The 25,512-nt window shown below is 48.6% G+C and overlaps 1 protein-coding gene across 1 annotated transcript; it reads left to right on the top strand.

The window, feature by feature from the left end:
- The first annotated feature begins 13,330 nt into the window (after nucleotides 1–13,330).
- LOC144338315 (uncharacterized) lies at nucleotides 13,331–21,287 on the top strand. The gene is made up of 4 exons (XM_077987046.1): nucleotides 13,331–13,484; nucleotides 16,378–16,489; nucleotides 17,096–18,354; nucleotides 18,643–21,287. The coding sequence occupies exons 3-4, from the start codon at nucleotides 17,758–17,760 to the stop codon at nucleotides 18,988–18,990; spliced, it is 945 nt and encodes a 314-aa protein (XP_077843172.1). The 5' UTR covers nucleotides 13,331–13,484; nucleotides 16,378–16,489; nucleotides 17,096–17,757; the 3' UTR covers nucleotides 18,991–21,287.
- Nucleotides 21,288–25,512: the final 4,225 nt, after the last annotated feature.

Here is a 25,512-nt window from a genome sequence, read left to right as displayed (position 1 = left end):
CTCTTTGGAGCTGCAGACTAGGGGGAGAAGCAGACAAGTGACCAGTCAATGGTAATACATCCTAATAGACAGTTTTATTGGGGAACAGCTGGGTGTGGTAGTGTGCGCCTGTAGTCCCAGCTACTCGAGAGGCTGAGGTGGGAGGATCACTTGAGCCTGGGAGATTGAGGCTGCAGTAAGTCTCGATTGCACCACTGCACTCCAGCCTGGGTGACAAGGTAAGACCTTGTCTAAACAAACAAACAAACAAAAAAGCCAAATATGAGCTCAGATTCAAGGGATGAACCAGGGCAGATCAGGTTAAAGGAGAAAAGCTGTTTCCAGCACAGAGAATAGAATATACAAAGACTCAGAAACAAGAGAGAAGATGGATAAATTCAAGGAACTGAGAGTGATCTCAAAAAAACAAAACAAAAACAACCAAAAGATTTGTCATGACCAGAAGAGACAGTCCCAAAATACCACTCACCTAGGGAGGTCTGGGCCTGAACTGCCCGAATTGGAATCTCAGCCCTATCATGTGAGCTCAAAGTGCTTCACCTCACTGAGCCTCAGTTTCCGTATCTGTAAAACAGGGTAGAAGTAGAACTTATCTCAGAAGAGTTAGGAGAACTAGAGAAGAAGTGAGCATTGTTTATATGTGCTTGTTGCTATGGATCCAAAACTGCCAGTAATAACAATAATAATAATAATAGCTTATGCTTTTGTTGAGCTCTTGCTTTGTACCTGGCCAGTGACAGGCACGTTACCAGTAACATAAATGCAGGTGTCTCATCTAACCCTTGCATCAACACTCAGAGATGGGTTTTATCAACATCCCCATTTTACAGATGAGGAAAACTGAGCCACAGCAGTTGCACAATGTCGCAGCTGTTCCTGGTGCTTCTCCCTGATCCTCACAGCCAGAAAACCATCCATCATTCAGCCTTTGCTGGTCTGTGCCTAATGGCTTATACCAATACTTTCTACAGAGAATTCCCCTTGGCTAGCAAAAGCCATTTCACCCAGGGAGTTATGCTGTCACATGCTGGACTGGCCAATGACTAAGCGACATGAGGGGAGAGGAGTCGCACAAAAGTCCAGTCCTCTTGCTTCAAGACAAAATACACTCCAGAGACCCACGTGAGATCAAGGCTAGCCTTAGCCTGAGAGCCCATTCTTGCCTGGCTCTGTCCCATCCCGCATTGTCCTTCTTCCCTCACTTTCCTTCTCCTGAGAACCCGCACCTTGAATAAACCTCACCTACCCAAATCTCATTCTCGGGCTTCCAAAGTACCCAACTTGTCACAGGACTTGCCGGGATTCGGACCAGGCTTTCTCCTTCCAAAGGGCGCCACGTGAAACCACCAAGCTGCACCAGGCTCATCTCAAAGTCAGAGTCATGGGATCAAAGAATAGTTGCTGATACCAACCCCTGCCAGCCTGAGCCCACGGCTGGGGAAACAAGGTGAACCAGACATCTCAGACTAAAGGAGAGAATCCAAGAAGAATATGAGAGGAGGTGTAATCGTCTGTTCTCATGCTGCTAATAAAGACCTACCCAAGACTGAGTAATTTACAAAGGAAAGAGGTTGAATGGACTCACAGTTCCACATGGCTGAGGAGGCCTCACAATCGTGGCAGAAGGCAAGGAAGAGCAAACTCACATATTACAGGGCGGCAGCCAAGAGCGCTTGCGTAGGGGAACTCCCGTTTATAAACCCATCAGATCTCGTGAGACTTATTCACTACCACGAGAACAGCATGCAGCAACTGCCCCTATGATTTAATTATCTCCACCTGGCCCCTCCCTTGACACCTGGGGATTATTGCAATTCAAGATGAGATTTGGGTGGCGACACAGCCAAACCATATCAGGAGGGGGCACAGCATTAGGACGCAGCCTGTACTACTCTAATTCGGGTGGGGGGAGGTTGCTGAAATACATTCATAAGGGTAGTTTTAAAAGAGCATCATCAAAGAGACAGGTTTTCCAGTCTCGGTCTTGGGGAGAAAGAGAGGGAGAGTGGAAAAAACATGGGCTTTAGGCCGGACGCATGGCTCACGCCTGTAATCCCAGCACTATGGGAGGCCGAGGTGGGTGGATCATGAGGTCAGGAGTTCAAGACCAGCCTGGTCAGCATGGTGAAACCTCGTCTATACAAAAAATACAAAAAATTAGCCGGGCATGGGGGTGCGCACCTGTAATCCCAGTTACTCTGGAGGCTGAGGCAGGAGAATTGCTTGAACCCGGCAGGTGGAGGGTGCAGTGAGCCAAGATCATGGTGCTATTTCACTCCAGCCTGGGCAACAGAGCAAGACTCCGTCTCAAACAAACCAAAAAAGGGCTTTAGACAGATCTAAGCTCAAGTTGGATTTCCGTTGCCGGGCCTCCGTTTCCTTATCTGTAACATGGAGATCACAATATTCACCTCGCAGAGTAGATTAAGCAACTGGCATGTGTAACGTGCCCAGCACTGTGTCTAGCATATGCTAGGTACTTGGCATGTGTTTATTTCTTTCCCTCCCTTGTTCAAGGCCACATAGTCCATGACTGGCAGAACTAGAAGACTTCTCCTTTATCCAAAATCAAAGAACTCCTACAAAATAGAAATAGCCCCCTGCCCGCCCCTGCCCCCGCCCACCCGCTACCTTAATAGTTTATTTCCCAGTTATTCAATGCAAGAGACTTAGCCCAGCTAAAGTTATTCAAAATCGACCTTGAGATCAGGAACAAATTGGCTACAGCAGTCAGCGATTGGCAAATGCAATCTAAATGCCCCAGGCGGCATTAGAGCCTTCCACGTTGACAGGAAGAGTCAATGTGCATCTTGGAAAATTCTGAGAAAAAAAAATTAAAGGTCACCGCATTTGTAGGCAGAATGGGTTTTCTTGAGACCATTACAAGCAGACTGCCTAAATTGCAAAGATTCCAGGCTTGACAGCTCCCGGAGGACTCCAGATGGAAAGAACACCACCCCCATCTCATATACATCCAGGCTGCTGTCTGTGGATGTCTGAAGGTTCTCCCACCACCCGTGCTGTTGTTGAAATTCCACAATCAGCCTGCGATGCCCCAGTGAACCATTTTGCTGGGATGGTAGGACCAACTTAGGGCCAGCCCTGTGTTCCAAGGGGCTGACCAGGCAGGACAGCCAAGGAGGCACAAGTCTGTAAGATGGGTCCACACATGACTGTAGGAAGGGGGTCTTGAGCCAAAGCAGGAAAAAATCAACCCCCAACACAAGTGTAGAGAGAGAGTTGGATCATAAATCACACATAGACAGGGTCCGAAAACCATAGGCTGGGAACCAGCAGATGACAGACTAGGATAATTGATCATTAGAACAGTTGTGCTATTTTTGTTGTAAGAATAGTATCAATATTAATACAACAGTAATATATATTGAGTGGCTTCTGGAGCCAGGCACTGTGCTAAATGTTTGCATGTATCCTCTCACTGAATACTCACAGTGCTCTACAAAGTGGGTACTGGTTTCATGCCCATTTCACAGAGAACATAACTGAGGCTCAGAGAGGCATCTACAAGGTCAACCAGGTAATCAGGAAAGCCAGATTCCAAGGGCTTGTCCACATCACTCTATGACGTGTGGGGAACTCAAGTGTGTGTTGGCTTAACTCAAATAAATAGTAAAAGTTAGGCCGGGCGCGGTGGCTCATGCCTGTAATCCCAGCACTTTAGGAGGCCAAGGCGGTGGATCGCCTGAGGCCAGCAGTTCGAGACCAGTCTGGCCAACATGGCAAAACCCTGTCTCTACTAAAAATACAAAAAATTAGCCAGGTATGGTGGTGGGCATCTGTAATCCCGGCCACTCAGGAGGCTGAGACAGGAGAATCGCTGGAACCCCAGGAGATGGAAGTTGCAGACAGCCAAGATCACGCCACTGCACTCCAGCCTGGGCAACAAGAGCGAAACTCCGTCTCAAAAAAAAAAAAAAAAAAAGACCAACAACAACAACAAAAAACAAATAAATAGTAAAAGTTAATTCTCAACACGAGCCAGTCATTTGTTAAAGTATCTTACATTTTTCTTTTCCTTTACTTATTTTTTGAATTGACAAAAAAAATGTTCCATTGTGTACAACCTGATGTTTTGAAATATGTATACATTGCGGACTGGTGAAATCAAGCTAATTAACATGTGCATTATCGCATATACTCACAATTTTTTGTGGTGGGGACGCTTCAAATTTACTCTCTTAGCAATTTGCAAGAATACAAACATTTTTATTAATTATAGTCACTATTTTTCAAACAAGAAAACGAATGCCCAGTAAAAGTACAAAGTAACATAACTCTTCACGGAAGCTGGGGTCATGGGTGAAAAAGAGAAATATAGGCTGGGCGCAGTGGCTCATGTCTGTAATCCCAGCACTTTGGGAGGCAGAGGCAGGTAGATCACCTGAGGTCAGGAGTTCAAGACCAGCTGGCCAACATGGTGAAACCTCATCTCTAGTTTAAAAAAAAAAAAAAAAAAGCCAGGTATGGTGGCAGGTGCCTGTAATCCCAGCTACTCGGGAGGCTGAGGCAGGAGAATTGCTTGAATCCAGGAGGCAGAGGTTACAGTGAGCCACGAACGTGCCATTGCACTCCAGCCTGGGTGACAAGAGTGAAACTCCATCTCAAAAAAAAAAAAAGATAAATACAAATACATCCATATATAATGAAAATATGATAGTGGTGTGTTTTCCTGTTAAGCAAATATTTACTTCCCCCTCATTCCCTTCACCACGGGAAGAACAGAATCCTCTGCCCCATTAATGATGGGTTTGTTTTGGCCAATGGAACATGAGCAGAATTGACGGTGTACCAGTTCCCAGCTTAGGCCTTAAAAGGCATTGAGTATGTCTGTTCACTCCTCTCTGGAAGCTGCCAACCTTCACCAGGTACCACTGCTTCTCCAATCTGGACCTCAGAAATAAATGTAAGAATCAGACTTGAACTCAACCCACAGCCTAAAGCAGAATCTCTCCAGCTAAACGACAGACCTATTAGCAAGAAATAAGTGCCTATTTTTATAACCCACTAGGGTGGCGTTACTTGTTACACAGCTATAGGTAACTGATACATTTACACATGAATATGTGCCTACTATACATGTGCATATTATAGATACATATGTGTGGCTATGTTACATAGAGATAGATAAGTATAAATCCTAAAAATGTATCTCCATACTTGGGGTAGATATGTATATATATATATATATCTATTTGGGAGGTAGTAAATGGTGTAGAATTTGGAAACTGCTAAATTTGCATTCTTGCGCTGACACTTATGGGCTGTGCATTTTGGGGGAAATTACTTGACCTCTCTGAGCACATTTTTCTCCTTTGTAACATGGAGCTAAAGATGGCACTTATCTAATAGGATTACTATGAGAGTTGAGTAAAATAATACACGTAATGGGCTTAGCAGGGAGCCCAACACACACTCACTCACACTCATTCATTCAATAAATGTTTATTGAGTAACCACATTTGCCAGGCCCTCTTCTTGGTGTTTAGAACACAGTTACTAGCTGTGGGGAAAAATGCAAAAGTTAAAAGGATGAGGAGAGCCAGTAGCCCTGGAGGAGGAGGGAGGGAGGCATAGGATGTTCCTGTGCCTGGCACATAGTAAGTGCTCAATTATTGGTAGCCGTTTTTATTCTCAAAGTGATTAACATGTGAGAACGAGGGTGTCAGCTGGAGATTTGAAAAACAATGATCAGTCTCTCTGCTCCGCAGAAGACCCCTGAAACCCTTGGCAAACCCCAGCAATAGATCAAGGACCTTCAGTGGGTGAATACAGCCGCAGGAACTGAGATAGCTGACACACAGTCCCTGCAACTCCAGCCAGACGCCAACACCAGCTGCCACTGGGAGACGTGAGCTCGGTTTCTCCATGAAAGAGGAAGGTTCCTGGGGCCTCAGCCATGCCTCAAACCCACTGGTGACATCAAACACACGTTGCTCAGGGGAGCCGGCGAGGTACTCAGAAGCTGCAGGGTGACCCTTACGTGTAGGTGTCAGGAGTCGCACCGACTTGAGGGTGGAGAAACACCCACGCCTTTGCAAACACTCTTCATGTGCTGCCCTTGAGGCCACCTCCTGTTTTTTGGCCCTAATTGGCATGTTTTTCCATCTCCTCAGAAACAGCCATGGGAGACAACATTCCACAGCAGTTAAAAGTGTGGTCTCTGGGTTTGCAATCACACTATTCCCCACCAGCTGCAACCGTGGACGAGACACTTAACCCCAGGAGCTTCCCCTCCCGTGGTTGTGATGATTAAATGAGATAACCAGATAAGCCCTCAGATGGAAAACACTCAGCACTTAGCACAGTGCCTGGTGTTCATCATCATGGCTTTTATTATGGACTCATTTTATAAACGAGGACATCAAGGCCCAGACAGTTTAAGCCATTTGCTCAAGGTCAGAAGGTCACTCTAACCTTGCCATCAAACCTTGGGATTTTCTTTTTCCTCCATCACACCATCCCCAACTGGTCTGCTCCTCAAGTGAATTTCAGAAAACCTCCAAAGATGAATTTTGATCTGCCTAGAGCTGTGCTGACTTAACTGGAAGATAGCACATATTTTCACAACAGGAGGAAACTTGACCACAGCTATGAGCCCTGCGGATGATGAAGTCATTGTAGGTGAACTTGAGACTGGGATTCGGCCCTTGTGTCAATTGTAATTAGCACATAGTGAAGCAGCGTCATTATCTGGGGGTAAAAACCGAGATTCGTTGCCTCATGCCAAAAAAATTAAGGACACAGACACACACAAGGAGTGAGTTTAAAAGCAGAGGTTTAATAGGCAAAAGAAAGAGAAAGGAGAACGCCATCTCTCTTCCAAGAGAGAGGGGCACCCAGTGGGACTTCTGGCCCAAGTCAGAGTGCACCGGATTTTACAGGGTTGAGGAGGTGGTGCCTGATTCACACAGGGCCCAAGGATTGGTTGCAGCAGGTGTGACATTTAAATAGTGCATGGGGAAGTTGGCCACCCCACCCTAGTGTTATTATGCAAATGGGGTCTTTGCCTGGCTGGCTCCTTGTTGCCTGCTCCTTACTGTACACGTGGCTGGCAAAGAGAAGGGAAGATGGAGCCGCCATGTTGGACATGCCTAGCTCGACCTAGACTTTTCCTATGGGCACAGCTGCCAGCATTCACCCGTGCAAGCTTCCAGCTTGCTTGTCTATCTCTGCAGCTTGATTTGACAGGATGCTCTCTGTTAGAAAAGCAAAATGATTTGGGGGCTGCTTTTCATTGAAAGGAAAACCTTACCGAGGACTTCCTTACCCTCACTATCTGCCTAAATAATTTCTTCTTAACTCTTACATCAGTAATATGAACTCAACAGACTGAATGTAACAATCAGATCACAAACACAGATGTGTACAGTCTGGAGTTTACCAGGGTGACTATCCATCCTGGCTTGAGCACTGAAAGTCCCGTACCCTGGGAATCTGCTCAGGCCTGGGCAAACCAAGACAGCTGGTCACCCTTGCCATAACCTAAGTGAGTGAAGGTATAAAAAGCTGTGCCCGTCTCAGCGTTTTCCACTTCTGAGAAGCAGTCATGTATGGTGGTTAAAAGTAAGGACTCTAGAGCCAGACTCACTTGGTCTATACCCCACCTCCATTGCCCACCAGCTGCAGGACCTCATACAGGATTACCCAACCTCACCATGCTTCCATTTCCTCATGTATAAAACAAAGACATTAGAGCCCCCTACCCTAGGTCAGCCTCAACACCGCTGACATTTTGGACCTGATTGTTCTTTACTGGGGAGTCTGGGGACAGTCCTGTGCTGGATGTTAGCAGCCACCATGGCCTCTACGTGCTGGATGACAGTCGCACAGTGTACCCCAGTTGTGACCATCAAAATGTCTCCAGACATTGCCAAATGTCCCTTATGGGGACAGAAGTGTCCCCAGTTGAGAACCAGTGGTGTAGGCAGTGTTGGGAGCATAAGGGAGGTGGTGCATGCAAAGTGCTGAGAAAAAGCCATGACTTGGAGAGTCTGCTTCTACAGGAACAGCCAATAAAGCCTCAGAGACAGAGCAGGAAGGTGGCAAGACAAGAGCTGAGTAAGCAGGACCTTGGAGGGACCAAGGGCAGGGCAGCCAAGCCACTGTGAAGCGGGACGAGCTCTGCAAACGGAGCCCAGCCTGGCCACCATCCCTCTCACCTCTCACATGAGCTTGAGCTTTTATTTCACCCCAGGTGAAGAAAGTGGAGTGAATTACTCCTGAGTTTCTGGCATGGTACCACGGTGCAGTGCAAAATCCCCTCAGCTGAGCTATTCCTCTTCTCTTGAAAGTGTACGCATTCTTCTGAAGTGCATTTGCCCATCAAATATTGAGTGTTCAGGATGTGGCACGAAGACAGTGGTGAACAAAATAGACAGAAATCCCTGTCCTCATGTAGCTTTACACACACTGTCTTGTTGTGTACATAATACATTTTTAACCAATAAAAATTGTGTCATGCTATGGTCTAGATATGGTTTGTTTTGACCCCTGCCAAGTCTCATGTTGAAATGTGATCCCCCGTGTTGGAGGTGGGGCCTGGTGGCAGGTGTTTTGGTCTTGGGGGCAGATCCCTCATGAATGGCTGGGTGCCATTCTCTCAAGGGTGAGTGATTTCCCACTCTTAGTTCCCGCAAGAACGGATTGTGTGTGCGTTTGTTTGTGTGTTTCAAGAGGGAGTCTCGCTCTGTTGCCCAGACTGGAGTGCAGTGGCACGATCTCGGCTCACTGCAACCTCTGCCTCCCGGGTTCAAGCAATTCTCCTGCCTCAGCCTCACGAGTAGCTGAGATTACAGGTACATGCCACTACATCTAGCTAATTTTTGTGTTTTTATTTTTTTCTATTTATTTATTTATTTATGGACACAGTCTCGCTTTGTCAGCCAGGCTGGAGTGCAATGGCAAGATCTCGGCTCCCTGCAACCTCCACTTCCTGGGTTCAAGCAGTTCTCCCATCTCAGCCTCCCAAGTAGCTGGAGTTACAGGCAAGAGCCACCACGCCCAGCTAATTTTTGTATTTTTAGTAGAGACAGGGTTTCGACATGTTGGCCAGGCTGGTCTCGAACTCCTGACCTCAAGTGATCCACCCACTTCGGCCTCCCAAAGTGCTGGGATTACAAGCGTGAGCCACTGCATGTGGCCGAGAACTGATTGTTAAAAATAACCTGGAACCCTCCTCTCTGTCTCCTACTCTTTGTTGTCTCCTTCTTCCTCCTCTCATCCTGTCTCCTTCCTCCTCCCCCTCTTCTCTCTCTCTCTCTCTCTCTCTCTCTCTCTCTCTCTCTCTCTCTCTCTGTTTTACCATGTGATCTACACACACCAGTTCCTCTTCGCTTCTGCCCTGAGTGGGAGCTTCCTGAAGCCCTCATCAGAAGCAGAGGTTGGTGCCACGATTCTTGCAGAATGATGAGCCAAATAAACTTTTTTTCTTTGTAAATTATCCAGCCTCAGGTATTCCTTTACAGCAGTACAAAGACACTTGCTATACATTGATTCTCTTGTTCACTTTTTTCCCCTTGTTCTTTGTTTGTAATATCCATCCAGGCCGGGTGCAGTGGCTCACGCATGTAATCCCAGCACTTTGGGAGGCTGAGGTGGGCGGATCACCTGTGGTCAGGAGTTCGAGACCAGGCTGGCCAACATGGTGAAACCCCGTCTCTATTAAAAATACAACATTAGTCGGGTATGGTGGCGGGCACCTGTAATCCCAGCTACTCAGGAGGTGGAGGCAGGAGAATTGCTGGAACCCAGGAGGCGGAGGTTGCAGTGAACCGAGATGGTACCATTGCACCCCAGCCTGGGCAACAGAGTGAGACTCCATCTCAAAAAATAAATAAATAAAATAAATAAAAGATCCATCCATACTGGCATGTGAAGATCAGACCTGTTCTTCTAACCGCCACAGTCATATCCCACGGTGAGTATCTGTCATGCTTTTCTTATCTATCCCCTTCTGATGGGTACTGCAGTGACTTCCAATTTCCCACTACCTGTTCAACCCACCTCCTTGAACATCCTTGGGTGAAACTTCCTCTGGGGTATAAATCCAGGAGGAGAATTGCTGCTGCTCAGATTTTAATATGCACGTGAGTCACCCAGGGATCTTATTAAAAGGCAGATTCTGACTCAAGAGAAGTCTGGAAGGAGACTGGAGCATTTCCATTTCTAACAAGCTCCCAGGTGATGCTGAGGCTGCTGGTCTGGGACCACAGAGAATATACAACCTTCATTTGCTTTAGCATCAGATCTCTCTAGAATGGCCGCACCAGTCCACAGTCTAAGGGCTTGCTTTTAAAGGGGGCCAAACCCCACTGGCCTCCCTAACACGGTGTAGACTTGCAGGGCTCTGCTAAGAGCCACCACTAACCAATAGCATGATGTCTGTACTCACACCATTCGTCAATACCCTTGACCATCTTGCCTTAAGGTACCCTCAATTTCCAAGTACATCCGCAAATGAGAGACCACCCCCTCCACAGTGCAAAGTGGGATAATCTAGGAGAACATCCAGTCCAACCTCCTGGCTTTATAAAGGGAGAAACTGAGGCTGAAAGACTTGCAAGAAATCACAAGAAATTCCCTTTTCTTTGCATCTTACTCCTTCAGAGCCCTCTTTGAGTGATCAGAAATTCGTCCACAATTTATAGGACTTAGTTCACTTCACCCATCTTTTTCCATCTCTCTGCCCCGCCCCACTCCACCCTCCCCATCCCATACTCCCCAGCCCACCCTGCTTTTTAATCCTTGCTAGAATCATCCGTTTTGCGACCAAGTGTTGACTTCAAATGATATATGAGACAATTGACATTTCAAATATTCCAGGCAGGACACAGAATTCTGATCACAGCCCAGTCTGAAACGTCTCCTCCACATCTCTTTCCTTATTCCTTCTGGGCAATAATTGTCCCCCCACCAGCCCACCCCCCTCCCAACCTCGACATTAATTTCCCCTGATTCATTTTTCATGCCTTTGAATTCTGCCTTTTCAAAGCAGAATATGTTTCTGTAGCTGTTTCTCATACCTCCCTTCCCCTCATGAATATTTCAAATGCAATAGTGATACGATCGTTCAACCTTAGAGGCACACCAACTTTATCTTATTTATCTTACCGAGCTGCTTCCGATCCCGGGATTAAGTCCGAAACATCCTCTGAGAGTTTGTTTGGCTTGTTTTCCCTCAGGCTGTTGCTGCTGTGTATGTAAATTACAAAGAGAAGCAGCCTCCCCTCTCCCCAGCCCCAGCCCTGGGCACCAGCCCCCAGCCCGAGAAACCTGCCCTGCCTCTGCCAATCCTCCCTGGGGGACGCACGATGCACTCCCCTCAAAGCCAACTGGCAGGCCTCCCGACGGCTCCATGCCAGGGCGTGTCTCCCTGACCTCCGCCAGTGGTCCCTTAGAAGCCCAACGCTCACCGTGCAACCTTGGGTAGGGCATTCTGCCACTCACGCAGGGTTCCCCATCTACAAACAAGGGGGTTGGACACGGGACCCTAAAGTCCTTTCAGCTGTGAGACTCCATGTGATGCGATGTAACAAACGGAACCCTACCTGCTTGGAATCCAAGCTCTACCACTAAACGAGTGATGTGATGGCTCACCAACTGTACCTACCACTGACTAGCCGTGTGACCCTTAGCTAACTGTACCCACCACTGACTAGCTGTGACACTTAACTAACTTAACCCACCACTGACTAGCCGTGTGACCCTTAGCTAACTATACCCACCACTGACTAGCTGTGACACTTAACTAACTTAACCCACCACTGACTAGCCATGTGACCCTTAGCTAACTGTACCCACCACTGACTAGCTGTGACACTTAACTAACTTAACCCACCACTGACTAGCCGTGTGACCCTTAGCTAACTGTACCCACCACTGACTAGCTGTGACACTTAACTAACTTAACCCACCACTGACTAGCCGTGTGACCCTTAGCTAACTATACCCACCACTGACTAGCTGTGACACTTAACTAATTTAACCCACCACTGACTAGCCGTGTGACCCTTAGCTAACTGTACCCACCACTGACTAGCTGTCACACTTAACTAACTTAACCCACCACTGACTAGCCGTGTGACCCTTAGCTAACTGTACCCACCACTGACTAGCTGTGACACTTAACTAACTTAACCCACCACTGACTAGCCATATGACCCTTAGCTAACTGTACCCACCACTGACTAGCTGTGACACTTAACTAACTTAACCCACCACTGACTAGCCGTGTGACCCTTAGCTAACTGTACCCACCACTGACTAGCTATCACACTTAACTAACTTAACCCACCACTGACTAGCCGTGTGACCCTTAGCTAACTGTACCCACCACTGACTAGCTGTCACACTTAACTAGCTTAAGCCACCACTGACTAGCCGTGTGACCCTTAGCTAACTGTACCCACCACTGACTAGCCATGTGACCCTTAGCTGACTGTACCCACCACTGACTAGCCGTGTGACACTTAACTAACTTAACCCACCACTGACTAGCCATGTGACCCTTAGCTAACTGTACCTACCACTGACTAGCTGTGACCCGTAACTAACCGTACCTACCATTGACTAGCTGTGAACCTTCACTAACTGTACCAACCACTGACTAGCTATGACACTTAACTAACTGTACCCACCACTGACTAGCTGTGACCCTTAACTAACTGTACCCACCACTGACTAGCTGTGTGGCCCTTAACTAACTGTACTCACCGCTGACTAGCTGTGTGGCCCTTAACTAACTGTACCCACCACTGACGCTTAACTGTATCTACCACTAAACTATCCATGTATCTTTTAAGTGTGTCTACCATTGACTAGTCGTGTGACCCTTAGCTAACTGTACCTACTGAAACTAGGCCTCATAAAACTTAGAAACTAGGCCTCACATAGAAAAAAGTTAACACCAGGTGGCTCTGGATAGGGTCCCACCCTGCCTCGATAGGGTCCCACCCTGATAGGGTCCCACCCTGCCAATTCCGGGAAACAACCCCATGGGGTCCCACCCTGCCAATTCCAGGGGTCCCACCCTGCCTCGAAGTTCCCGGAATCAGCAACTCCAAGAAAAAACCTCATAAGGTCCTGCTCTAACCAATTAGAACAAAACACCTTGCTCAGGCCATAGCTAGACCCAATTACCACGCGCCTAAAGCTTTGTTTGAATTTCGCGCCTTAAGCTGTGTTTGAACTTGTGTTTGCCTATATAAACAACCTGAAACAAGCACTCTGGGTCCCAGGGCCAACTTAGAGCTTGGGACCCTAGCGCGCTAGTAATAAATAACTCTCTGCTGTGAATCTTGTGTCGGTGGTCCTTCGCGGCGACCCCTGCCCAGGAGGGAATCGACAGTTCGGTTCCAACATTTGGTGCATTGGCCGGGAAGTGGGGTCGTCCGAGGACCCCCGACCCATCCGGCGGAGACCCATCTGGCCCGGGCCACGGACTGCTGACTGAACGGACCTACCAGGTACTTTCGTTTTGTTCTGTCTGTCTTGCCGGCTAACTCTGAACTCTGGGGAGTACTCCTTCTGAATTAAGTGGGGAAGGGGGACAGACGTGTCCCGCACCTTCCCACTTGCACCCTGGGGGACGCCCTGGCGGTAGTCTGGGAGAAGGCTAACGACTCAGTTAGCCTCTTCAAATCTGTAGGCAGGCCGCCCCTGCCGTCTGAATATTTTGTGATCTTGTGGCGCCACTCTCTGGCCGCGCGGCTTCTCCTTACTTGTCTGGTCTTTGTTTTTGTTTCTTTTGTTTTGTTCTTGTTATCCGTGGACGAAATGGGACAGACGTTGACGACTCCTTTGTCTCTAACCCTGACTCACTTCCCTGACGTCCGGGCTCGAGCCCACCACCTCTCTGTAGAAGTCCGTAAGGGACGATGGAAAACATTCTGCTCGTCCGAATGGCCAACCCTCCATGGGGAATGGCCCCGGGACGGAACATTTAACCTCTCAATTATCTTGCAGGTTAAAGCAAAAGTGATGGATCCTGGGCCACTTGGACACCCGGACCAGGTGGCCTACATAATTATTTGGGAGGATCTGGTCCGAAATCCTCCCTCTTGGGTGAAACCCTTCCTCCATCCCCCTTCCCCATCCCAATCTACCCTCCTTGCCTTAGAAGCCCCAAAGAATCGGAATCCAGACCCGCCTAAGCCAGTCCTCCCAGATGAACCCCAGAGGGATCTCCTCCTTCTTGACCCCCTGCCTCCTCCACCTCAGAACCCCCTTCTGGGACCTCCACCTTACGCTTCACCCTTGCCCCCTGTCTTGTCCCCAGCTCTTTCCTCTACCACCTCGGCCCCTACCCTTTCTCCAACTTCTCCCTCGGCCCCTCCCTCCACCCCGTCTCCTTCTCCAGCCCCGCCCAAACTCACTCCTCGGACGCCGCCGCCGACACCTCCCCGTCTCCGCTTGCGGCGGACTGAGGACCCAGAGGGCCCTTCTACTTGGCAATCCTCCCTTTTTCCCCTCCGTACTGTCAATCGCACGGTCCAGTACTGGCCCTTCTCTGCCTCTGACCTCTACAACTGGAAAACCCATAACCCTTCCTTTTCCCAAGACCCCCAGGCCCTAACCTCGTTAATAGAATCCATTCTCCTCACTCACCAGCCCACTTGGGATGATTGCCAGCAACTTTTGCAGGTCCTCCTAACCACTGAAGAAAGGCAGCGAGTCCTCCTGGAGGCCCGGAAAAATGTGCCAGGACCAGGAGGCCTCCCAACCCAACTTCCCAATGAAATAGACGAGGGATTTCCCCTCACCCGCCCAGACTGGGACTATGAAACGGCACCAGGTAGGGAGAGTCTCCGAATCTATCGCCAGGCTCTGTTGGCGGGTCTCAAAGGGGCAGGAAAGCGCCCCACAAATTTGGCCAAGGTAAGGACCATAACTCAGGAAAGGGATGAAAGCCCGGCAGCTTTCATGGAAAGGCTTCTGGAAGGATTCCGAATGTATACCCCATTCGATCCAGAGGCCCTAGAACATAAGGCTACCGTAGCTATGGCATTCATAGACCAAGCTGCATTAGATATAAAAGGAAAACTCCAAAGGCTAGATGGAATCCAAACCTATGGATTACAGGAATTGGTTAGGGAGGCAGAAAAAGTATATAATAAGAGAGAAACCCCTGAGGAAAGGGAAGCCAGGTTAGCAAAGGAACAGATGGAGCGAGAGGATCGTAGGGACCGAGTGAGAAATAAGCATTTAACAAAAATCCTGGCGGCAGTTGTAAAAGAGAAAGGACCAGGGAGAGAGGGAGAAAAGCGAAGGCGGCCAAAAGTGGAAAAAGACCAGTGTGCCTACTGCAAAGAACGGGGACATTGGATTAAAGATTGCCCCAAGCGTCCTAAAGACCAAAAGAAACCTGCCGCTGTCCTCACCCTAGGTGAAGATAGCGAATAGGGGTGTCAAGGCTCTGGAGCCCCCCCCGAGCCCCGGCTAACTCTCTCTGTAGGGGGGCAACCCACCACCTTCTTGGTGGACACAGGCGCCCAACATTCAGTTTTGACAAAGGCAGACGGGCCCCTGTCTTCCCGCACATCCTGGGTCCAGGGGGCAACAGGGGGAAAATTGCACAAGTGGACTAACCACCGGACAGTTAATCTTGGACAAGGAATGGTGACACATTCCTTCTTGGTGGTACCTGAATGCCCCTACCCCCTCCTAGGGCGAGATCTTCTGACCAAGCTCGGAGCCCAAATCCATTTCTCCGAGACAGGGGCCCAGGTATTAAATCGGGACGGTCAGCCCATCCAAATCTTAACTGTGTCTTTGCAAGATGAGCATCGGCTTTTCGACGCTCCGGTTATCACTAGCCTCCCTGATATTTGGTTGCAAGATTTTCCCCAAGCTTGGGCGGAAACGGGAGGACTCGGGCTAGCTAAGTATCAAGCCCCAATCATAATTGATCTAAAGCCCACGGCGGTGCCCGTGTCTATCAAGCAATATCCCATGAGCCGAGAGGCTCATATAGGAATTCGGCAGCACATCAACAAATTTCTAGAACTCGGAGTGTTGCGACCTTGTCACTCGCCCTGGAACACTCCTCTTTTGCCAGTAAAAAAGCCTGGTACTCAGGATTACAGGCCTGTCCAAGACTTGAGAGAAATCAACAAAAGAACCATAGACATCCATCCCACGGTCCCTAATCCTTACAACTTACTCAGCACCTTAAAACCAGGCTATGACTGGTATACAGTATTAGATTTAAAAGATGCTTTCTTCTGTTTACCTCTGGCCCCCCAAAGCCAAGAACTCTTTGCCTTTGAGTGGAAGGATCCTGAGAAAGGAATTTCAGGCCAATTGACCTGGACCCGGCTTCCCCAAGGATTCAAGAACTCTCCCACTCTCTTCGATGAGGCTCTTCATCGAGACCTGACTGACTTCCGGACCCAAAATCCAGACGTGACTCTACTCCAGTATGTGGATGACCTCCTCTTGGCTGCTCCTACAAAGGAAATCTGTATACAAGGTACCAGGCATCTACTCCAGGCACTGGGTGAAAAAGGATACCGGGCATCCGCCAAGAAGGCACAGCTCTGTCAGACCAAGGTAACATATCTGGGGTATATCCTGAGTGAAGGGAAAAGGTGGCTCACCCCTGGGCGCATAGAGACAGTGGCTCGCCTTCCACCACCACGAAATCCCAGGGAGGTACGTGAATTCTTGGGAACTGCTGGGTTCTGTCGCTTGTGGATACCCGGTTTTGCTGAACTGGCCGCCCCCCTTTATGCACTCACCAAGGAGAGCACCCCTTTCACCTGGCAGACAGAGCATCAATTGGCTTTTGAGGCACTAAAACAAGCACTCTTGTCTGCCCCGGCCCTTGGGTTACCGGACACCTCAAAGCCCTTTACCCTCTTCCTGGACGAGAGGCAAGGAATTGCCAAAGGGGTCTTGACCCAAAAATTAGGGCCTTGGAAAAGACCGGTAGCATACCTGTCTAAGAAGCTAGACCCTGTAGCGGCTGGCTGGCCCCCGTGTCTCCGTATCATGGCAGCCACCGCTATGCTGGTCAAGGACTCTGCTAAGTTAACCCTTGGGCAGCGACTGACTATTATTACCCCACATGCTCTAGAGGCCATAGTGCGGCAGCCCCCGGACCGGTGGATAACCAACGCACGCCTAACCCACTACCAGGCCCTCCTACTGGACACGGACCGCGTCCAGTTTGGCCCTCCGGTCACCCTAAACCCTGCTACGCTGCTGCCGGTACCGGAAGACCAACCAAGCCCACACGATTGTCGGCAAGTACTGGCTGAGACCCATGGAACACGGGAAGACCTTAAAGACCAAGAACTCCCAGACGCGGATCACACCTGGTACACAGACGGCAGCAGTTACCTTGACTCAGGTACCCGGAGGGCGGGAGCGGCGGTAGTAGATGGCCACAACACCATTTGGGCACAATCACTACCTCCTGGCACGTCTGCACAGAAGGCTGAGTTAATAGCACTAACCAAGGCCCTAGAGCTGTCCAAGGGAAAGAAAGCTAACATTTATACTGATAGCCGGTATGCCTTTGCAACGGCTCATACTCATGGAAGTATCTATGAAAGAAGAGGTCTCCTAACCTCAGAAGGAAAGGAAATCAAGAACAAAGCTGAAATAATTGCCTTATTGAAAGCCCTTTTTCTTCCTCAAGAAGTGGCTATAATTCACTGCCCCGGGCATCAGAAAGGACAGGATCCAGTCGCAGTAGGAAACAGACAGGCTGACCAAGTAGCCAGGCAAGCCGCCATGGCGGAAGTACTGACCCTAGCCACAGAACCTGACGAAACCAGCCACATAACTATTGAACATACTTATACCCCAGAAGACCAGGAAGAAGCAAAGGCCATAGGGGCTATAGAAAACAAAGACACTAAAAACTGGGAAAAAGGAGGGAAAATAGTCCTTCCCCAAAAGGAGGCCCTGGCAATGATCCAGCAGATGCATGCCTGGACACACTTGAGTAATCGAAAGCTAAGATTACTGATTAAAAAAACTGACTTTCTAATCCCAAAGGCAAGTACCCTCGTAGAACAAGTGACATCTGCCTGTAAGGTCTGTCAGCAGGTAAACGCTGGGGCTACCCGAGTGTCAGAAGGAAAACGAACTCGTGGTAACCGCCCAGGAGTCTATTGGGAAATAGACTTCACTGAAGTAAAACCTCACTATGCTGGATATAAGTACTTACTAGTGTTTGTAGATACCTTTTCAGGATGGGTAGAAGCCTACCCCACCCGGCAAGAAACGGCACACATAGTAGCCAAGAAAATTTTGGAAGAAATCTTTCCTAGATTCGGACTTCCCAAGGTAATTGGGTCAGATAACGGGCCGGCCTTCGTTTCTCAGGTAAGTCAGGGGCTCGCCAGGATATTGGGGATTAATTGGAAATTACATTGTGCCTATAGACCCCAGAGCTCAGGACAGGTAGAAAGAATGAATAGAACAATAAAAGAGACCCTTACTAAATTGACCTTAGAGACTGGTTTAAAAGATTGGAGACGCCTCCTATCCTTAGCTCTGTTAAGGGCCCGGAATACACCTAACCGTTTTGGGCTCACTCCATATGAAATCCTCTACGGAGGACCTCCCCCTTTGTCAACCTTGCTTAATTCCTTCTCCCCCTCCGATCCTAAGACTGACCTACAGGCCCGGCTAAAAGGACTCCAAGCAGTACAGGCCCAAATCTGGGCCCCCTTGGCAGAACTGTACCAACCAGGACATCCACAGACCAGTCACCCCTTCCAGGTGGGAGACTCTGTCTACGTTAGACGGCATCGCACTCAAGGACTAGAGCCTCGGTGGAAAGGACCCTACATTGTTCTCCTGACCACACCCACAGCCATAAAGGTGGACGGAATCTCCACTTGGATCCACGCATCCCACGCCAAGGCTGCTCCAGGGACGCCCGGACCAACACCACCTGAGACATGGAAACTCCGACGCTCCGAAGACCCGCTCAAGATAAGACTCTCTCGTATCTAGCCCCTTGCTTGTTACTAGCCCTCCTTCCCTGCGTCGCTGGCAGTAATAACCCCCACCGGCCATATAACCTGACCTGGCAGGTGATTGATTTTAGTACTCATGAAGTCTTAGATAAAACCTCAAAAATTGCTCCTATGGGGACTTGGTTCCCCGACCTCTATTTCAACCTAGACAAAATAGCAAAGATAGATGACATGGAAGGGGGAGAATGGAGAAAACAGGCTAGAAGGGTGTCCGTAAGCCGGAACGGGTTCTATGCCTGTCCCGGATTCAGGACAGGAGAAATGAAAAAAACTTGTGGAGAAATAGATGCCCTGTTTTGCGCTAGTTGGTCCTGTATAACTACTAATGATGGAGAATGGAAATGGGCCACGAAACCCTGGTACATAACCATGTCCTTTGTCCAGCGCTGCACCAGAACCCGATATTCAAAAACTTGCAATCTGGTCCGCATCAAGTTTGAAGATGCAGCAAAATCTGATAACCGTTGGATATCCGGGTTAATATGGGGCCTATATTTATACCAAAAGCCACTGTATGGAATCCCTATCCAAATCAAATTAATAGTCAACCCTATCACAGCCCCTGTCGCAGTAGGACCAAACCAAGTTTTATCAGAAACAAGGAAGCCCCTGGTTCCTGCACCAAGAGAGCCCCAACCAAGAGCTCCTAAAAGCACTTCCCCGCCTCTAATCTCCACCTCCTCTAAATACACACCTTCAGCCCAAACCGTCACCCGCGGGCCCCTTAACCTGGGAATAGGTGACAGGCTCCTAAATCTCATAAAGGGCTCCTACTTCGCTTTAAACCAGACAAAACCAGAATTTACATCCTCTTGCTGGCTATGTCTGGCAACAGGCCCCCCTTACTATGAAGGCATTGCCTCCACTAATAATTTCACTAACTCCGCCAATCCTACTGGATGCGCATGGGAACAACAAAGAAAACTAACCCTGGCTGAAGTTTCTGGGTCAGGAACCTGCATAGGCCAGGTGCCCCCTAGTCATCAGCATCTTTGTAATGTAACCTTGACAGTACCCAGCTCCAATCACTATCTGGTCCCCTCCGAGACGGACTGGTGGGCTTGCAACACTGGGCTCACCCCCTGTATATCCACAGCCGTTTTTAGCAGTGGCACCCACTATTGCGTGTTGGTACAAGTTGTTCCCCGAGTATACTATCACTCTGGAGACTCCTTTGATCTCCGACATGAGCAAAAAACTCATACTAGACCAAAGAGAGAACCTATCTCCCTCACCCTCGCCGTAATGTTAGGAATTGGGGTAGCGGCTGGAGTTGGGACCGGGACAGCAGCCCTAGTGCATGGTAACCATCATCTGCAACAACTTAGAGTAGCCATAGATGAAGACCTTAGAGCCATAGAACAATCTATCACAAAACTTGAAGAGTCCTTGACTTCTCTGTCTGAAGTTGTATTACAAAACCGACGAGGACTAGAAATTGTCTTTCTGAAAGAGGGTGGGCTCTGTGCAGCCCTGAAAGAGCAATGTTGTTTTTATGCAGATCATTCAGGAGTAGTTAAAGATTCTATGGCAAAACTGAGAGAAAGATTAGACAAGAGAAAGAAAGAGAGAGAATCTCAGCAAAATTGGTTTGAAAATTGGTACAACCAATCCCCTTGGCTTAGCACCCTAATCTCCACCATCTTAGGACCCCTCATCCTGCTTATGCTCATCCTAACTTTCGGGCCATGCATACTCAACCGCTTACTCACCCTTATTAAAAATAGATTAAACATAGTACATGCTATGGTTCTGACCCAACAATACCAGACCCTCAGGACTGAAGAAGAGGCTCAAGATTGAGCCTCTGACACAAAAAGAGGAGGGAATGAAACTAGGCCTCATAAAACTTAGAAACTAGGCCTCACATAGAAAAAAGTTAACACCAGGTGGCTCTGGATAGGGTCCCACCCTGCCTCGATAGGGTCCCACCCTGATAGGGTCCCACCCTGCCAATTCCGGGAAACAACCCCATGGGGTCCCACCCTGCCAATTCCAGGGGTCCCACCCTGCCTCGAAGTTCCCGGAATCAGCAACTCCAAGAAAAAACCTCATAAGGTCCTGCTCTAACCAATTAGAACAAAACACCTTGCTCAGGCCATAGCTAGACCCAATTACCACGCGCCTAAAGCTTTGTTTGAATTTCGCGCCTTAAGCTGTGTTTGAACTTGTGTTTGCCTATATAAACAACCTGAAACAAGCACTCTGGGTCCCAGGGCCAACTTAGAGCTTGGGACCCTAGCGCGCTAGTAATAAATAACTCTCTGCTGTGAATCTTGTGTCGGTGGTCCTTCGCGGCGACCCCTGCCCAGGAGGGAATCGACAGTTCGGTTCCAACACTACCACTGACTAGCTGTGACCCTTAACTAACTGTACCCACCACTGACTAGCTGTGACCCTTAACTAACTGTACCCACCACTGACGCTTAACTCTACCACTAAACTATCCATGTGTCTTTTAAGTGTGTCTACCATTGACTAGCCGTGTGACCCTTAACTGTGTCTGCCACTGACTAGCTGTGTAACCCTTAATTAACTGCATCTACCACTGACTAGTTGTGACCCTTAACTAACTGTACCCACCACTGACTAGCTTTGTGACCCTTAACTAACTGTACCCACCACTGACTAGCTTTGTGACCTTTAACTAAATGTACCCTCCACTGACTAGCTGTGTGGCCCTTAACTAACTGCATCTACCATTAAACTATCCATGTGTCTTAAACTATCTGTGTATCTTTTAACTGTGTCTACCATTGACTAGCTGTATGACCCTTAACTGTGTCTACCCCTAACTAGCTGTGTAACCCTTAACTAACTGTATCTACCACTAACTAGCTGTGTAACCATTAAATCTATCACTGACTGTATGACCCTTAACTGTAACTGACTACCTATGTGACCCTTAGCTAACAGTATCTACCACTGACTAGCTGCACAACCCTTAACTGTGTCGACCACTGACGAGCTGCGTGGCTCTTAACTGTTTCTACCACTAACTGGCTGTGGGTCCCTGAAATCTATCACTGACTGCGTGACCCCTAATTATGTCCACCACCGAGTCGGTGTGTAACTTGTTTCTACCACTAACTAGCTGTGTGACCACGATGCGAGTTACAGAAGCTCTCAGGGTCTCGGTTTCCTCCCCTGCAGCGTAGATTGGTTAACAGCAGCTACCTCTGGGGCTATAGTAGGGTGACCAGCCATCCTCTCTGGTTTGTCTGGGACCGAAGTGGTTGCAGGTATAGGGACTCTCAGTGTCAAATCCAGTAAAGTGTTAAAGCCAACACAAGCTGGTCACCCAAGGTTGTAGTGAGAACTAAAGGTGAATGAGGTGACATGGATAAAATCTAGTACATCAATATAAGTTAGTATCATTACTAGTGCTATTGTTTTTTGTTTGTTTAGAGATAGAGTTTTATTCCTGTCACCCAGGCTGGAGTGCAATGGCGCACTCTCCACTCACTGCAACCTCCACCTCCTAGGTTCAAGCAATTCTCCAGCCTCAGCCTCTTGAGTAGCTGGGATTACAGGCACCCGCCACCATGCCTCGCTGATTTTTGTATTTTTAGTAGAGACGGGGTTTTGCTGTGTTGGCCAGGCTGGTCTCGAACTCCTGAACTCAGGTAATCCACCCACCTCGGCCTCCTAAAGTGCTGGGATTATGGGTGTGAACCACCATGGCAGGCCTACTATTGCTATTGTTATTGGTTCTGCTCTGTTCATGGCTATAAAGGAATTTTTTTTGCTTCTAATTTTTTCTAGAATTTCAGATTTCTCTTTATCGAAGCAGTACAAGCACATGATACAATTGACTTGAAATGGAAAACAAAGTTCTCTTACCCCAGCCCTTCTCCCATCAAATCCCTCTCCACAAAGGCAGGGAGTTGAAGCCCTTTTTAGCGATTGATCTTTTAAGACTGACTCTGCCTCAGCCACCCTCTGTTCGCAGTAATTCAGGCTCTCACGACAATTCCATGGCATCACTTTTCGTTCTGGGGATCCGAGTGGAGAGTGGGAACAGGCCCCGGAGATCCCTCCAGGGCTAAGCCAGACATGAACTCTTTAATACTGGATCACGGGGAGTGAGGAAAAGGGTGGCAGGAAGAGGAGCAGCTATTTGCTGTAGTGTGTGGAAGTATTTCAACATCAGCGAATATCATTGAACATCAAGCCCTCCTTGTAAGGGGGTTCACAGACTCCAGAGATGTGGAGATCACACAAGCAGAGAGACTGGAAGAAAAGCTGGACATCTGGACCTCCGGGCAGAGCCACGGCCAAGGTATCCTGGACACCTGGTTTGCATCTGCGTCTCCAGGAGATTGCGGTCAGCTGGTCCAGGTCAAGGCAAGCCCATTTGGAGTGGGAGAATATCAGCTCCACAAGGCAGATGTCATCAGCCTCAGGGAACCATCCCCCTGCTGACTAAACCCAGATGGCACAGGTGTCCAAGCAAAGCATGCTCTGGACAGGTAAGAAGGTCCTATACTATCTGCTGACTGCCCTGCCTGGTGCACACCATCGGTTTTCTTTTCTTTTTTTTTTTTTTTTTTTTCTGAGACGGAGTCTCACTCTGTCACCCAGGCTGGAGTGCAGTGGCGCAATCTCAGCTCATCACAACCTTGGCTAACTACAACCTCTGCCTCCCAGGTTCAAGTGATTCTCTTGCCTCAGCCTACTGAGTAGCTGATATTACAGGCGCACACCACCATGCCTGGCTAATTATTATTATTATTATTTGTATTTTTAGTAGAGACGGGATTTCACCATATTGGCCAGGCTGGTCTTGAACTCCTGACCTCATGATCCTCCCGCCTCAGCCTCTCAGAGTGTTAGGATTACAGGTGTTGAGCCACCGTGCCCAGCCCATAGGTTTTCATTACCACCACCTGACAGGTGAGCAGGCTGGTTCAGACTCCAGTCACCTGGCATGGCTTGTCACATACTGGTGAAGCTGTCGAGACCTGGGACTGAGGAAAGAGCGAAGTGATCCTAGAGAGATACAGTCCCTCAGGTGGCCCTTGATGGGGACAAAGAGAGGAAGGGACAGTTCCTCTTTTATTTGTCCATTCACACATGTTGGGAGCCAGGCATTAAATCTGCAAGCCAGAAAAGGCAGTAAAAACCAAGTTAATGGCTTTTCAAGTCAGTTCAGAAATCAATGTATGTGCCCTCCAAAAGGTTTCATGTCTCTGTGGTGTCATCCCAAAGAGGAGCACAGAGAAGTAGGGGGATCTGCAGCTGGAGAGCCCAGAGGGAATGAACACACACCTGACTCTCTTTCTCATTTCTGAGGCTTTATCAGTTAAGGTTCTTAGTTTGCAAGCAACAGAACCAAATCTTTTTTTTTTTTTTTTTTTTTTTTTTTTTGAGACAGAATCTCACTCTGTTGCCCAGGCTGGAGTGTAGTGGCACGATCTTGGCTCACTGCAACCCCGCCTCCTGGGTTCAAGAGATTCTTCTGCTTCAGCCTCCCGAGTAGCTGGGAGTACAGGTGCACACCACCATGCCCAGCTAATTTTTGTATTTTTAGTAGAGATGGGGTTTCACCATATTGGCCAGGCTGGTCTTGAACTCCTGACCTCGTGATCTGCCCGTCTCAGCCTCCCAAAGTGCTGGGATGTGAGCCACCATGCCTGGCCAACAGAACCAAATTAAAAAGGGGGGAACTTTCAGGGTCAGAGAAAGAATAGAGTTCCCAGATTTCAGAGGGTTCCAGTTGGACCATCTTTCTATGGTGGTGGATCTCAACCCTCACTGTAGACAAGAGTCAACCAAAGTGACTTTTAGAAACCACAGATGCTGGGCCCTCACCCTCAGAAATTGAGATTTAAGCCAGGCATGGTGGCTTATGCCTGTAATCCCGACACTGTGGCAGGCCAAGGCGGACAGATCACTTGAGCCCAGGAGTTCAAGACCAGCCTGGGAAACATGGTGAAACCTCGTCTCTACTAAAAATACAAAAATTAGTCGGGTGTGGTGTCACATGCCTGTAGTCCCAGCTACTCAGGAGACTGAGGCAAAAGGATGGCTTGAACCCAGGAGGTGGAGATTGCAGTGAGTTGAGATTGTACCACTGCACTCCAGCCTAGACAACAGAGTGAGACCCTGGCAGGGCAAGGCAAGGCAAAAAGGAAAGAAACTAAGATTTAACTGGCTCAGGTGGCACGATCTGTCTTGTTTCACACCTCCCCTACGTGATTCTAAGGCGAGGTTGAAAAATGAGTTTCACTACTCTCGGGATGCAACTGCACCGTGGGTCCAGAAACCAGCAGTACTGGCATCACCATCTCCAGTAGAGCTCGTCAGAAATGCAGACTCTCAGAACCACCCCAGACCTTCCAAGTCAGAATCTGCCCTTGAACAAGATACCCCAGTTAGTGTTAAGCAGATTAAAGGTTGAGAAGCACTAGGTTGCAGGGTTGTGGAATGACTGGACTCTAACCACTCTATATTCCTGAAGATTTCTCCTTAAGATGCAAATTCCCAGAAGACAAGC

The sequence above is a fragment of the Macaca mulatta genome, chromosome 20, assembly GCF_049350105.2.
Source record: "Macaca mulatta isolate MMU2019108-1 chromosome 20, T2T-MMU8v2.0, whole genome shotgun sequence".
In the NCBI taxonomy this organism is placed as follows: domain Eukaryota; kingdom Metazoa; phylum Chordata; class Mammalia; order Primates; family Cercopithecidae; genus Macaca; species Macaca mulatta.
The sequence above is the reverse complement of the archived record's forward strand: the minus strand, read 5'-3'. Positions and strand labels throughout refer to the sequence as shown.